The 12,816-nt window shown below is 38.1% G+C and overlaps 1 protein-coding gene across 2 annotated transcripts in view; it reads right to left on the bottom strand.

Moving 5' to 3' along the window:
- diaph2 (diaphanous-related formin 2) overlaps positions 1 to 12,816 on the bottom strand; it is a 382,484-nt gene that overhangs the window by 350,036 nt on the left and 19,632 nt on the right. For both annotated transcript variants that reach the window (XM_030738657.1, XM_030738656.1), the window contains exons 5-6: positions 10,980 to 11,084; positions 6,468 to 6,488 (exon numbers count right to left, since the gene is read on the bottom strand). In XM_030738657.1, the coding sequence (XP_030594517.1) occupies positions 6,468 to 6,488; positions 10,980 to 11,084 (126 nt within the window). The remainder of the gene's footprint in view (positions 1 to 6,467; positions 6,489 to 10,979; positions 11,085 to 12,816) is intronic.

The following is a 12,816-nucleotide window of genomic DNA, read 5'->3' as shown; positions in this document are numbered from 1 at the left end:
TCCCTGCCTTCATCTAAAATAGCCAGTTTCTATCTCTCCTGTGCAATAGCTGTAATATGCAAGTGTACTGAAAATGCATGGAGAAAAACAGTGCTACTTACTACAAGGACAGACACACGTTCATGTGGACACAGCAACACAAACACAGGGAGACTATAAAGCACTGCCATAGCCACTGTTCAATCCAATATCAGCATACTGTGACCACTTCAGCCTTTCATGTTCCCTTCAAAATAACGAGATCCAGCTCTCCTCTCCTGATTGAAGAGGAATGATTGTTTCTTCCTTTGAAAAGACATATGTTGTATAGAGAAAAGATGTGTGAGGGGAGAAACAAGGAAGGAGAGAAGCTTGCAGAAAAGACAGGAAAAAAAAACATAAAAACTCTAGCACAAAAAATAAAAAGAAGACAAATGCTGATGGAAAGTAACCTCTTTTTCTCATCCCCAGTGGGAGATGTTGTTGACTTAATCCTTCCCACACAACTCAGCCTCTGTCACAGCTAAAACCTTGCTTCTTCCACAGCCAGCAAAGGTCAATCCAACCATGAATGCCTGAAGACAAGTCATTCAGTGAAAAAACAACATTAGCTGGTAGGAAAACTGTAAAGTTCAACATGACATGACAACTGTGATAGTTATTACATATTTACAATGTAATTATTAAATGTATTTATTACATAAGGTGCTGGGACACCATGTCTTCCCAGAACAGCTTCAGTGTGCTTTCGTGTTGAGGTGTAGCACACCACTCTTCAAAGAATGTTCTCCGACTTGGTGTATAAAAGCATTTTCCGACATATAAGTTCCATTGTGTCCCATAGGTGTTAATTTAGGTTCAAATATGGTGACTACAAAGGCTGTCACATGTGATGTGTTAATTTTTATACTCATCAAACCATTCAGTGACCCCCTCACAACCTTTGGATGAAGGCATTATGATTCTGGAAGAGACCATTCCCATCAGGACAGTAAAGTTTTATAATTAGACAAAGGTGACTGTTCAGAAAAGCTTTCTATTGATTTGCAGTGACCCTTCTGTCTGAGGGGACAAGTGGACCCAAACTATGCCACTAAAATACATCCAGCAGCATGAATGAGCCACTAAGCACTTTTTTCTTTTACTTGTCACACATCACTTGAGCCGATATATGTCAATATTAAAGAATCTGTGTGGCAAATACAACATATTCTGACTAATGACAGAATGTCATACAAGGACATAAAAGTAACTTGACATGTGTCTGTTAAAGATTTCTTGGTTTCTTACATGTGGCTCAGATTTGGCTCACACTTTTTGATCAATATGATGCATCACATACAATGAGGTTCAAAGAAAGCATAAATTTGATAATATTAAAGGTGGTTAGTCTAAACAAAGAATCAAAGGGATGGAAAGAGGAAAGTTTGGAGACAAAAGAAACTAACCCATGGTCCAAATGGTACCACCAATGAGTTCACAAAGCCTTTTAAGAAAGGCAAATGCCTATAAAACTGTTCATGAATTTTAAAAAAGGGGGTTAACACTGACCTGCAAATGGAGGAGAGACGAAGAATTGTCAGGTTGATGTCCAGCTAATAAAATAGATGGAATTCCAGGGTGGGCTCTTTTCCATAAGCTGCATCAGTATGATGGTTTGACCTTGTGGATGTGACAGGGTTTTCCTACATAGAGGTATGCTTCTCTCCCCCCTCCCTCAAACTCATGGGCCATAGTCAAATGAAAATGTAACTTTTTTCAGCTATTCTAAACGTATCTGCATTCAAAATAAATAATAATATGTACAGAACAGTAAGTCGTGACCCAGATATCAGTTATCCAGATATTCACATCTAAATATCCAAAACACTGACCACTGCCCTAGCGTGATATCCAATGGGTTCTCAGACTGTAGTTCATATGATCATGCTCTTGAACTACCCAGTAAAGGATTCTGGGAATAGAATTTACCTATAATTTGAGTCAATAAAGCAACAAATACTCAATATTTATTCAAAATGACAGCAAATCAGGTTTACAGATATCCTATGCAAAAGTAATTTGTCAAATAAATATTTCCTAATCTTACTCGTAGGCAACTTTTTATGTCAATCAGAAGGACTCTAAAATTTGCTTTCAGCCAATCAAAGAAACATCTTATTCAAACCGTCCCCTCCAGAGCATGTTTCCTTGATCTTAATTTAAAATAGAATCTATGTTGAACACTGGCTCAGGGCATGGGAGGCACACGCTATTGATTAATTTTTCATTCCTGTTCTTTTAAAGCACCAAGGACATGTGCCACATCAAATCTGCTCAACCCTCAGCACCCAGTTTAATAGCTTGCTTGAAACAAAAAGTCTTTTGAGGTATGTGGTTTTAAAAGGTAAGCAGGGAGGGAGGGTGCCTTGATTTCCTTTCAGGCTCACCATATTTCTTTTACTTTTTTCTTTCACAAGCACTCCTGGCACTGTGAACGAACACTTGATTGGAGTTAAAGAGGAACCAGATGTCTGCCTCATATCCTTGCAACTCCCTTTCTATGTCCCTTGTTTCCCATCTGGATGCTTTGCAATTCTCTATCCTAACGATAACTATTTGCTAACAGATTGTCCAAAAAAAATCCTTGGCACTTACAAAGAAGACTAGAAGCACAGGTAATTCACCTGAGATACATATAATATCAACCAATAAAACAAAATAAAAATGTATATCAGCATCCTTCATTCCAGTGCTAAAGGGTAAGCAAAGTTTTCTTGCTTTTCTCTGGTTATTAACTGAGAAATTTAGGGATTTTGACCGCTGGTCATAAAAAGCTATATCCAGATAATGCATCTCAACTAAAAGCTCTGAATGGGAATTCTTACCTACAGTGTTGATTAAGTATTAACAGTAACTGTTAATAAATTAGTGAGGAAACAATGTATCTTTAGAAAATATAGACTAAAAAAACATAATTAAAATACCTCAGGTGGACTGCAAATGAATGAAACTCTAAAACATCTCAAAAATGAGGAAAATCCAGGTTCAGCGCTTTTGCAATGCTGTGCTTGCAAGATACACAAACATCTTTTTATTTAAAATGCTGAATATACAGCCACACTTTGCACAGATTAATGAAAATGACCTTGTAGTTGAACTAAGTTATACACTATGACATTAAGGTGTTAGATTTTCTAATGTACTACCATCCTCTTATTCCATAATAATTCACATAACTGCATTCATCCAAACCACCACGCACCCAAGAAACAAGGTTAATGTTAAAGATATCTTCAGCCATGCAAAAACTAAAATGCCAACATTACAATGCAGCAGAAAAACTAAGAACAGATGAGAAGTTCATTAGCTATAGTGAAGCCAATACATCTGACCTGAGCATTTTAGGCTCTCTGGCCAAGCACACATACTGATAACACACACAACCACACCAACCACCACCACCTGACATCCCAGAACTGACCACCATGTTACCATGGAAATAAGCAGTCATCTGTCCAGTCATAAAGATATTGATCACCTCCCTGTGGTCTGGGGATTGCATTTTTTTTTTTTTTTCCCCACATGCATCACACAGTCTCTCACAATCAAAGGTCTCACCATCATTGTGAGCTGCAGATTCTCAAAGTGTTAGCGCACAGTGATGAGACAACAGTCAGCTTTCATGTTAATGCTGCAGGAGACATTGATGTATTGTTACAATGTGGCCCTTGACTTGTGACGAAATCAGGCCAAGTTTTACATAGACTGATGCTATTAAGCCATTGAAGTGAACATGCAACTGCAGCACACTGCATAAAACATGTAGTTACTTATTTGTCCGTTTTATTTTTTCTGGTTATTCAAATCTTGCATATTCCCCCATTAATAGTTCTATTGAGCGTTTGCTGTGCTAATGTTGCACACTCCACCTCTGCTGAGAAGATGCACAAATTGTTTGGTGAATTAATTTAAGGATTCAAGCTTGTACTTCAGGTTACATTGATATGCATTTACTTGTTGTGACTGACCATATGGAAACCTGATCATTCAACAGGCCCCATCCATGGTGGAAAATGTTTTGTTCTTTCGTCATCAGCAGAGCAGTATCTGCGAGAAAAACAAGTTTCCAGGGGTATGTTTTCTTTATCTTTTTGCCTCTGCCTGCTTGCTTTGAATCTCATCTTCCCTTTGATTTAGTTCTTTGTCTGCAGATACAATTTTTACTAATGTGGCCAATCATGAAATAAAATTACTTCTTAAATTCATAAAAGTGCCATGGGTTAATTCACTACTGCATTTAGTAACTGAGTTTTCTCAGAAAGCAGTATCAGGAACACAGTATGATAACAGTGAAAGTCACCCTCACACACCAAAAATAAACCAGCCATTACCGATGAATATGCTGAGGTCAGAGACAGATTGTCTCAGATTTGCATGATTCCTCACTTCCCTGAATCGCTACATTAAAGGTAAAGACCGCGAACGTGACAACACAGAGCCACAATAGCAGCATTAATGGGAAATCCACTCCTACAAGGCGGCTGAGAGAGCATATGAAACTCTGCAATGTCATATACTTATACAACAGTCAAAGTGGATTACAACCAATTCACACAGTCTCTGTATTCCTAACTTATTCTCTGTGGGGAGAGAGGAGAGCGCCAGGGAGGTTTCATGCCTTAGACAGAGGAGTTACAGTTGTATTTTCCCTACAGAAATTCCTAACCAACACTTCCCTTCCAGCACATAAGAGCGCACTCTGTCCAACAGACACACGCAGACAGCATGAAAATGGGAATCTGCCAGCAAAGCAGGGAGTTGTACTGTAGGCCATCATCGGCTAAATGCTCTCCATCTGCACCCCAACACCCCCACCCTCACTCCCTTTCAGTTGGGCTTTCAACAATGACAGCTCATACCTTCCAGTATGTTAGCCATATCTATGGGCTATTGCTAGAGGACTGACACAGAGGTTACAAATGCTAGGTCAAATGTATCAGTATGCTCTTGAGTTGGAAGCAATGCATTTAACCAGGGTCTCCAGCATCTTTTGACAGGGTTTACAGAACTTCTTAATTTAAGTCCCCGCGATTCAAACTGCTATAATTTTTTTCACATTACGTCTACTGAAAACAAAATTGTCCATTGCTGCTGATTCAAAGTTGCTCAGTCCAGGTCAACATGGGCAAAGCTGAAAAACCTGCTCCTCCAATGGAAATAACCAAGCACAAAAGAACAGTTTGACAAAGAAGGAGAAAACGCAATCGATACAAATGGTTCTGTTAAATGCCTTGCAGAGCGAGGTTTGTCTGAGATCATGGGCAGGGCAGAGGCCGGGTCACAGAGCACTACTTTACTTTGTCTGTGTTTCTGTTAAGCTTTACAGTCCTCCTAATCCTTACAAAGCTCTCAAAAGGTAATACAACCCAGTTGAAAGTGACAATTCAACACTTGCCAAGCTATGAACCAATAAGTGTAAAAAAAAAAAAAAAAAAAGCACAATATAATCTCAAATTATTCTTTACAAAAACAGAGTGCCATTTTATAGGGGAACGTCTGCAAATTAATGAGTATTGGCAATATGGTTAGAACATGAATAAAATTTTGATTATGAGTGCCTTAAGTAAACTACTTGAAGTAAAACGACAAGAACGAGAACAAACATTTGTAAGGAAACAGTCGTGTTCCTTTCAAACAGAGAGTTGTTGACTGCAAATTTAGATAAATAGCCATAAATCCTTCTACTATCATAATATAGTCCAATATATCTGCTTTAGGCAGAGAAAGATTTTTGTACGCTGTGGGTCACTGTGTGTACAGTATGTGAGTGTGAATACTGCACATTCCTAATGTGGATCCATAGTGTAGTGGCTTACACATTCCCCCAACAAGTGAAAAATTCCTGGTTTGATCCCAGGAGGAGACATAAATCCCTTTGGAGATGTGTCAGGAAGGGCACCCAGTGTAAAATATCTGTCAAGTCAAACATGTGGCGCTACCCCCTGTGGATAAGGAGTAGCCAAAGGTAGCTTTACTGCGTGATCTCTATCTGCACTGTATCTCCATTTTCATAAAACAGATTACATTGAAGATTATGAGAATTTGTGTAAAAACCATTACTCTTTCTTGGCATTAAAATGTTGAAATGGTAATAGAAGTTACACTGCAATCAATTTCAAAAGAGAAACAGCAAAAACCAACAAAAGGCTTCCCAACTCACTATCAGGCTGTATAATTTCAAAGTCCCTCATTTTAAAGTGCTACAATTTGTATGCAGGAAATATGTTGACAGTTTATAGCCTTTTCAAATTAAAGCCCATTAGTAATATCACAGGTGAAAATGAAAGAAAATGAACTGACCCTCACTTGCACAGTTCAGATTGTGCTCCTCAACATCCTTCCAAAACTAGATAAAATCATGTGTAATGTGTATTTGTGAGTTTAGGGAGTGAATAAAGACAGATACATAGAAGATTCACAAGCTAAATAAATAATGGGCTACTTACCGGAACTTTGCTCCCCGTTATCTGCATGCAGCAATCAGCGGAGGAGGTTAATGTGCAAAAAGACACAAACAGCACAATCATTAGTAGGCCAGAGAATTCTCTGCATTACACGTTAAAGCATTAGCGTAACTTGAGTGACATAACAAAAATTCTTCACACAATTAAAGCACATACTATACACTTAAAATTTTTAAAGCCAACAAGAGAACATTTATAGCTACAGTCACATGCTGAAGATAATGTCTGCGTTTGGTAGCTGCAATGCTACAATTTATTCTTAATAGCATAAACATTTGCTAGCTCTGTGAAAATATAAGTAAGTAAAAGCTGTGGAAACAACAGCGGAAGTGAGGTTTAGTCATGCCAACTTCCTCACCAGGGATTAATTAAATGATTAAGAGGATAAAATATTACTGCTTTTGTGACTGACTGATTGAATGCATTTTGATTGCAGGGAGTTACAGGACACACTGGGGGTGCTTTCTCTCCAGTATTCAGAGAAACAAAGTACAGAATCTACCTTTTCATTTCATTTACTGTCACTCACAAACTCTCTAGATCTGTGGCCACATGATACTAGATTCCCCTCTCCATCACATTACCAAGAGTTTATGATAGCCATAAAGTGTGCTGTACACTTGCTATCACATGACCACATTATTGCTGCTTCATATTCACACTGTAACTACATTTTCCTTACTTTCCAGCAAATGTAGCATGTCACTATTTAAGACAGTATATTACCCGAAACCTGCAGATTAGACTCATTGAAAAGACATTTTTCGCAGATATTGACGCCAGCCAGATCAAATACATATTTTTTTAATATTATTTTATAGCAGCTTGACCAAAATAGCAGACACTATCTTTAGTGTGTTCAGATAATAGTCAGAGAGGAGCTTGAGGGGGAGCAGCACAGTTTGTAGTTTGAGTGCAATGTAACACCTTTTTCTGACACAAGGACAAGTCTCCTCAATTCACCATCTTTTGAGATCTGATGTTGAGCATCTATCACACTAAAGCATAAATAGTATAAAGGGCAAGTCGATGGGTACAAGTATATAGATTTTTTACTCAATACAAATATGATTATGTCTACTCTTTTTTTTTCTGAATAATCACAAAAACACTTTTCAGTGTTATAATAAAGTGCCTGAATGACCTGAGCATATCCAAATCCCACTCAGAGAAGAAGGTGGCACATTGGTTGCATCAAACAAACCAATATTTGAATAAAACCGCATTAATAACACTGGAACATCCCCCTTACAAGACCCTGCCATAACACCTTTCCTGCATAAGACAGAGCATGTCTGGAACTAAACAGGCAGAGATATTCACTGCTGGTAGTCAAAACTAAATTTCTACTACTGATTCTATTAGTATTAATTGTTGCAGTTATGTTGGCACATATGCACACCGAAGAAAGAACGAGAAACAAAGTGGGAAAGAAATGCAACTGTTCATGCAAAAAGCTGATGGACGAGGACATCAACAGACACACTCCTGCAAAAGCAGCATTAAATTCCACTGAAACACAGCTCATGTGCAAATGAACAGGGTCAATGTGGAATTCTCCTGAGAAAAGACATCCCATTTGTGTTGGGGGTAATTTGCTAGACCCCTGCTGAGGCACCCTGGTATAGTATTGGGAGTGTTCTCAATCTTGCCTGGCAACAGACCAGTAGAGAGGTGGCAGTTCACAGGAAAGAGAGAAGAAGAAAAGCTGTAACTTCCCTTCGAAAGACATAAGAGTTAACAAAGTAATAATCAGTGCTTTCTCATATTATGCCATTTCCAGCCAAACAGAAGTTTAAAGAGTATGTGGTGTGTCAGTAAGCACGAAAGGTGAATATACTGTACATACAAGAAAGGAACACCCTGTGAAAGAAACCTGAGGCACTTAAAGCTATTGAACTCCAGGAATACTGCCTATTGCTGAACACTAAGGCACATGTTCAATTGAGCGAGTCTGCAGAGACAGACAAGAAAAGGGTTACACAATACAAGGAGGATATTTCTTGTTCCACCAGCATTTACTGATTTAAACTTCTAGTTCCAAGTCTACATTCTCTGCAAACTGCATTAAGTTGAGAAAGAAAGAGGTTTATTACAGTCTTTACACACAAATTTGAGTGCTGGTGTGAGTGTAAGAGAAATTCCTGATTGCCCCTTTTGTTGCTGCAATAAAAGGCAAGTATAAAACTGACACCTATTAAATAGCGTGTAGAATTAAAAAAAGAAAAGAAAAGAAAAAAGAAACTCAAATAAAGCATGTTTGTAAGTGCTTGACACCAACAAAACTGCAAGCTCCCAATGCAGCGCATATCTTTGGTAGAAAAAGAAAAATTATATTAGCACAACAGCAAGACAGAGAATCCAGACAGGATTTCCAGAATGCACCACTCCTCCATTAGGTCCCAGTAAAGTCCAACCCTTGATTTTAAAGACATATAGACTCATAGACATATAGACAGAGTGGAAAAAAAATAAAAACTTGCGTGACTTTTAAAAAGAAAGCTTAAAAAGCCTGAATTACAGTAGGTCGCTAAAATTTAAATGCATCTCACTTGTAAGGTATTTCTGACAAATTATGCTTTGCCATGATACCAGGGGAAACAGCCAGCAATGAGTGACTGAGTTACTGAAACCCAGATCACACAATCCAACAGCAGAGGAGCGCTACAAGGCAGTTTATATAACATTCAAAGACGCTGCTGGCTGGAATGCTGGAGCTTCACTGTTACCCATATTTGTAAATATTTAAATAAATGAATATTAAAAAAATATCTTTTTGTCTTTTTTCATCTATCCAGACATAAAAGAAAGTGAGGGTATTAATTAGGCTTAAGACAGAAGTCAATTATGAAAATATATTCAGTCACTTCATTGAAAACAAGAGAAAATATCTGCTGATGACTAAATTTTACTTTTTTCCAAAGCAGCTGAACGTGGTTTATTAAAGCTATGGGATCAACTTATCTCATTTAGATTGGCTGTTTTTATTTGTTTGGGGTCTTTTTACTTAAATATTTTTTTTATATCTGTAAAACAATTGTTATAATTTCTTTCTGTAGTAATTGCTGATATACTCTAAAACAATGAAACAAATGGCTTGCTCCCGTCTCTCTCACGCTGTAGTTAGAGGAATAATTGTTGTGTATCGTGTCGCTCACTGCAGAGAGCTGGCAGCCGTGTCACATTACTGTCACAATCATATGTAAAGAAATTGCAAACTATCGAGTTGAAGTACATTATCTTTATGTATCACTGGTATGCGATGGCTTTTGGATATATAGCTGTTCTGTAATATAGCGTAACTGCATGCGCACTTGCATGAATCTATATGCACACAATCATCACTGACATTCAACCATCCCCTTTCTTCAGACCTATTAAATGTGATAGCAGGGTGCTGACAGACATCCCATTTTGTCCTCTGTCCTTTGACTACATGGATTATGTTATTCATTTGAATAAAATATCAGTGCTCACAAAGCATAATGGGCCCTGTGTGGAATTCAATCATCTCGGATAATCATCATTATCAATAATGCCAGTTAATTACCATAACAATGAGGCAGGTAATAAATGATGATGTCAAGAAGGAGCTACCAGGTTCAGGAAACAAAGAGGACAGAAATCACTTTTTTTTTTTTTTTTTCCCCCAGAAGTGATGTGAATTTTACAGCAAGAGGCCGGTCATAACTTCAAAAAGACAATACAAGAATTTATCATACATTCATGGATTGCTGCCAAAACTGTTATTGCTTAAAATGATTAAGCGTCACCTCTCCACCAAATTGCTAGAACATAAAATGGGCAAAATCCTTTTAATTAATATTATATCTAATCTCATTTTAAAACAAATGAGAGTAAACAATCAAATAATAAACAAAAAAATCATTCTGCTCAGCATTCAGAGCATTCAAGTATGGTAAAGCTAGCTATGATGTTGTGTAAACAGTTATCACAGCCTCACTGGCCAGAGTTCATATTCACCTCTGTATTTGATTGTAGCACCACTCACTGATCTACTACAGCTGAACTAAGAGGTTGACTGAATTTAAGCTCTTCTTTATGACCAAATAATGCAGCAAGAAGGCACCACCACTCCGCAAAAATTCACATGAAATTATACACCCGGACAACCAACAGTTTTCATGCAAGCATGTGACTGGACAAGCACCGATCATGCACCTATGACTGAGTAAGTGAGGCACTGCCTAGAATTTAAATCTGGCAGATTTTGGCATAGCAGGGTAAGCAGTGAAGAGTATAAATCAAAACCGTAATCAAAGATGTGGGTTTCAAACGTGGAAGAGTGAAGAAAGGCAGAACAAGCGAGAATGTGCAAGAACAGATGACAAAGCAAGTGAAAAGTAGAGCATCATGTTGCAGTCATTCTGGAGAGCTGTGGTAAGCATTGTGATATTTCAGCGCGCCAATTCCAACTATAAAATACATCTTAACTTATAAAGATAAAACTCTTGGATTTATCCTCTCACTTACAGATTTGGCCGTGGCTGAGATGTACTGGACCACCATCTCACGTTTGGTGCTCAAGTCCTTTTCTCGCAGAGGTGCTTTACGATCCTCATTCAGGTTCATGTCCTCCTACAGAGCAAGACAAAAACGTAGAAATGAGGCTCTGTGATGTGCAACAATGGGGAAACAGATTGACAAAAATACTTGAACTTAAAAAATATTTCAAATTAACTGCATTTCAAAACCTCAAACTTTTACCGGGTTATTTACAGCACAATGATTTCACTGGCAAAAAGAAGCATTTTCAACCAAAAAAACAATTATTGCTACATTTCCACTAATTATCCTATAATATAAAATCCTGTGTTTCTATGGCTGAAAAAAAAAATGTCTCTGTTTCTTTATTTAAGTCAGGTGGTACAGCAGCAGAAAATAATGGCAATAATAATTAGTCCTTGAAACCAAAGTAGCTAGGCTGCAGCAATAAAAACTGCACACCCCAACTCAGAACAGGAGAACAAAATCAAACACATTGCCTCTATTGAGGCCATGCAATCACATCAGATAGGCTGGATAGGCAGTATCTATGTGTTATTGGGAGTATTATCTTCATGCTACTTTAATTCTGCATCACAAAAGAGGTCTTTCATGTGAGAGACATCAGGGGATAGAGCGAAGGCTGGACAGCGCACTAAAAGCTAGGGAATGACATGATGATTAGAATGGAGGGGGATGTTTATCAGAAGCACTCTCTCACAAAGAGATGGGTAGAATGAACAGAGTGAAAAAACACCCTCCTCAGGGTTTTAGGATAGCGAACCTAAAGGTGTGGAGGCATGCTGCCCTCTGCTGGGAAGCGGAGAAAATCATTTGTCTTTTAGTATGGTTGATCTGTTCTGACAGTGATTTTTTCCTTTTATGCAGTTAAGTGTAAAATGCAGCTAAAAAAAAATTAAGCACATCAGTTGAAAATAAGAACACCATATTGCACAGAGGTTTGAATATCTTACCACAAATAATCTAATTCAAAAGGTTTTTCTTCAATGTTAGTGAAGCATGGGCAGGAATTCAATCCAGGGGCACGCTGACCTGAATTCCTTCAAACATATTTCCTCTAGTAAATACCCTCTGAACTAAAAAAAAAATCATTAATATCTTTTGTAGAACGAGCAGGGGGAAAAAATTGCAGCTGAAACTTTTACAATTGGCAGGTTTTTTCACCCAAGGAAACCAGCAGGTTTTTTAATTAATCTCTGAACCCTGCTAATTTATCTGCTTAATTGGCATTCAATAAAGGAGGCAAAATGTGATGGGGTTAGTACATTATGGGAGGGGTAGGAGCAGTGGGCCTGCGGGACGCTTGTCAGGGGGCAAACTCGAGGAATGAGCCCTCATGTTTCGCCTCCAAAATGATTAATGCTCTATTATTAATTATACCCTCAAAGGCTACATAAAAAGAGTCTCAAGATATCATGCCTATGCTGCTGATTTAACTGAAATGAGGAGATTTGAGCTTGTATAAATGACAGTTAAGTTACGACGAAATGTGCACTAGATCTTTTTGGTCTCATGCTGGTTGGCAAGATCTACTAAGAATTTTTTTTTTTTACAGTAATCAGTCAATACACACACCCCAGTTATATAAAAACACAGCAGAATTTTGATCCTAACTACAGTCAAAGCAATAAATGAGTTTTCACATGATGTGTGCAATGCTCTTGACTGGCCATTCACCTAAATCCAACTGAGCAGGTGTTTGACTCACTAAAGACCAGTCCCCAAACAAGCAATAACTGAAGATGGCTGCACCACAGGCCTGGCAGCACCTCACCAGGGAAGATACCAAGCATCTGCTAAAGTC

This window comes from Archocentrus centrarchus, chromosome 10 (genome assembly GCF_007364275.1).
Source record: "Archocentrus centrarchus isolate MPI-CPG fArcCen1 chromosome 10, fArcCen1, whole genome shotgun sequence".
Lineage (NCBI taxonomy): Eukaryota > Metazoa > Chordata > Actinopteri > Cichliformes > Cichlidae > Archocentrus > Archocentrus centrarchus.
The sequence above is the reverse complement of the archived record's forward strand: the minus strand, read 5'-3'. Positions and strand labels throughout refer to the sequence as shown.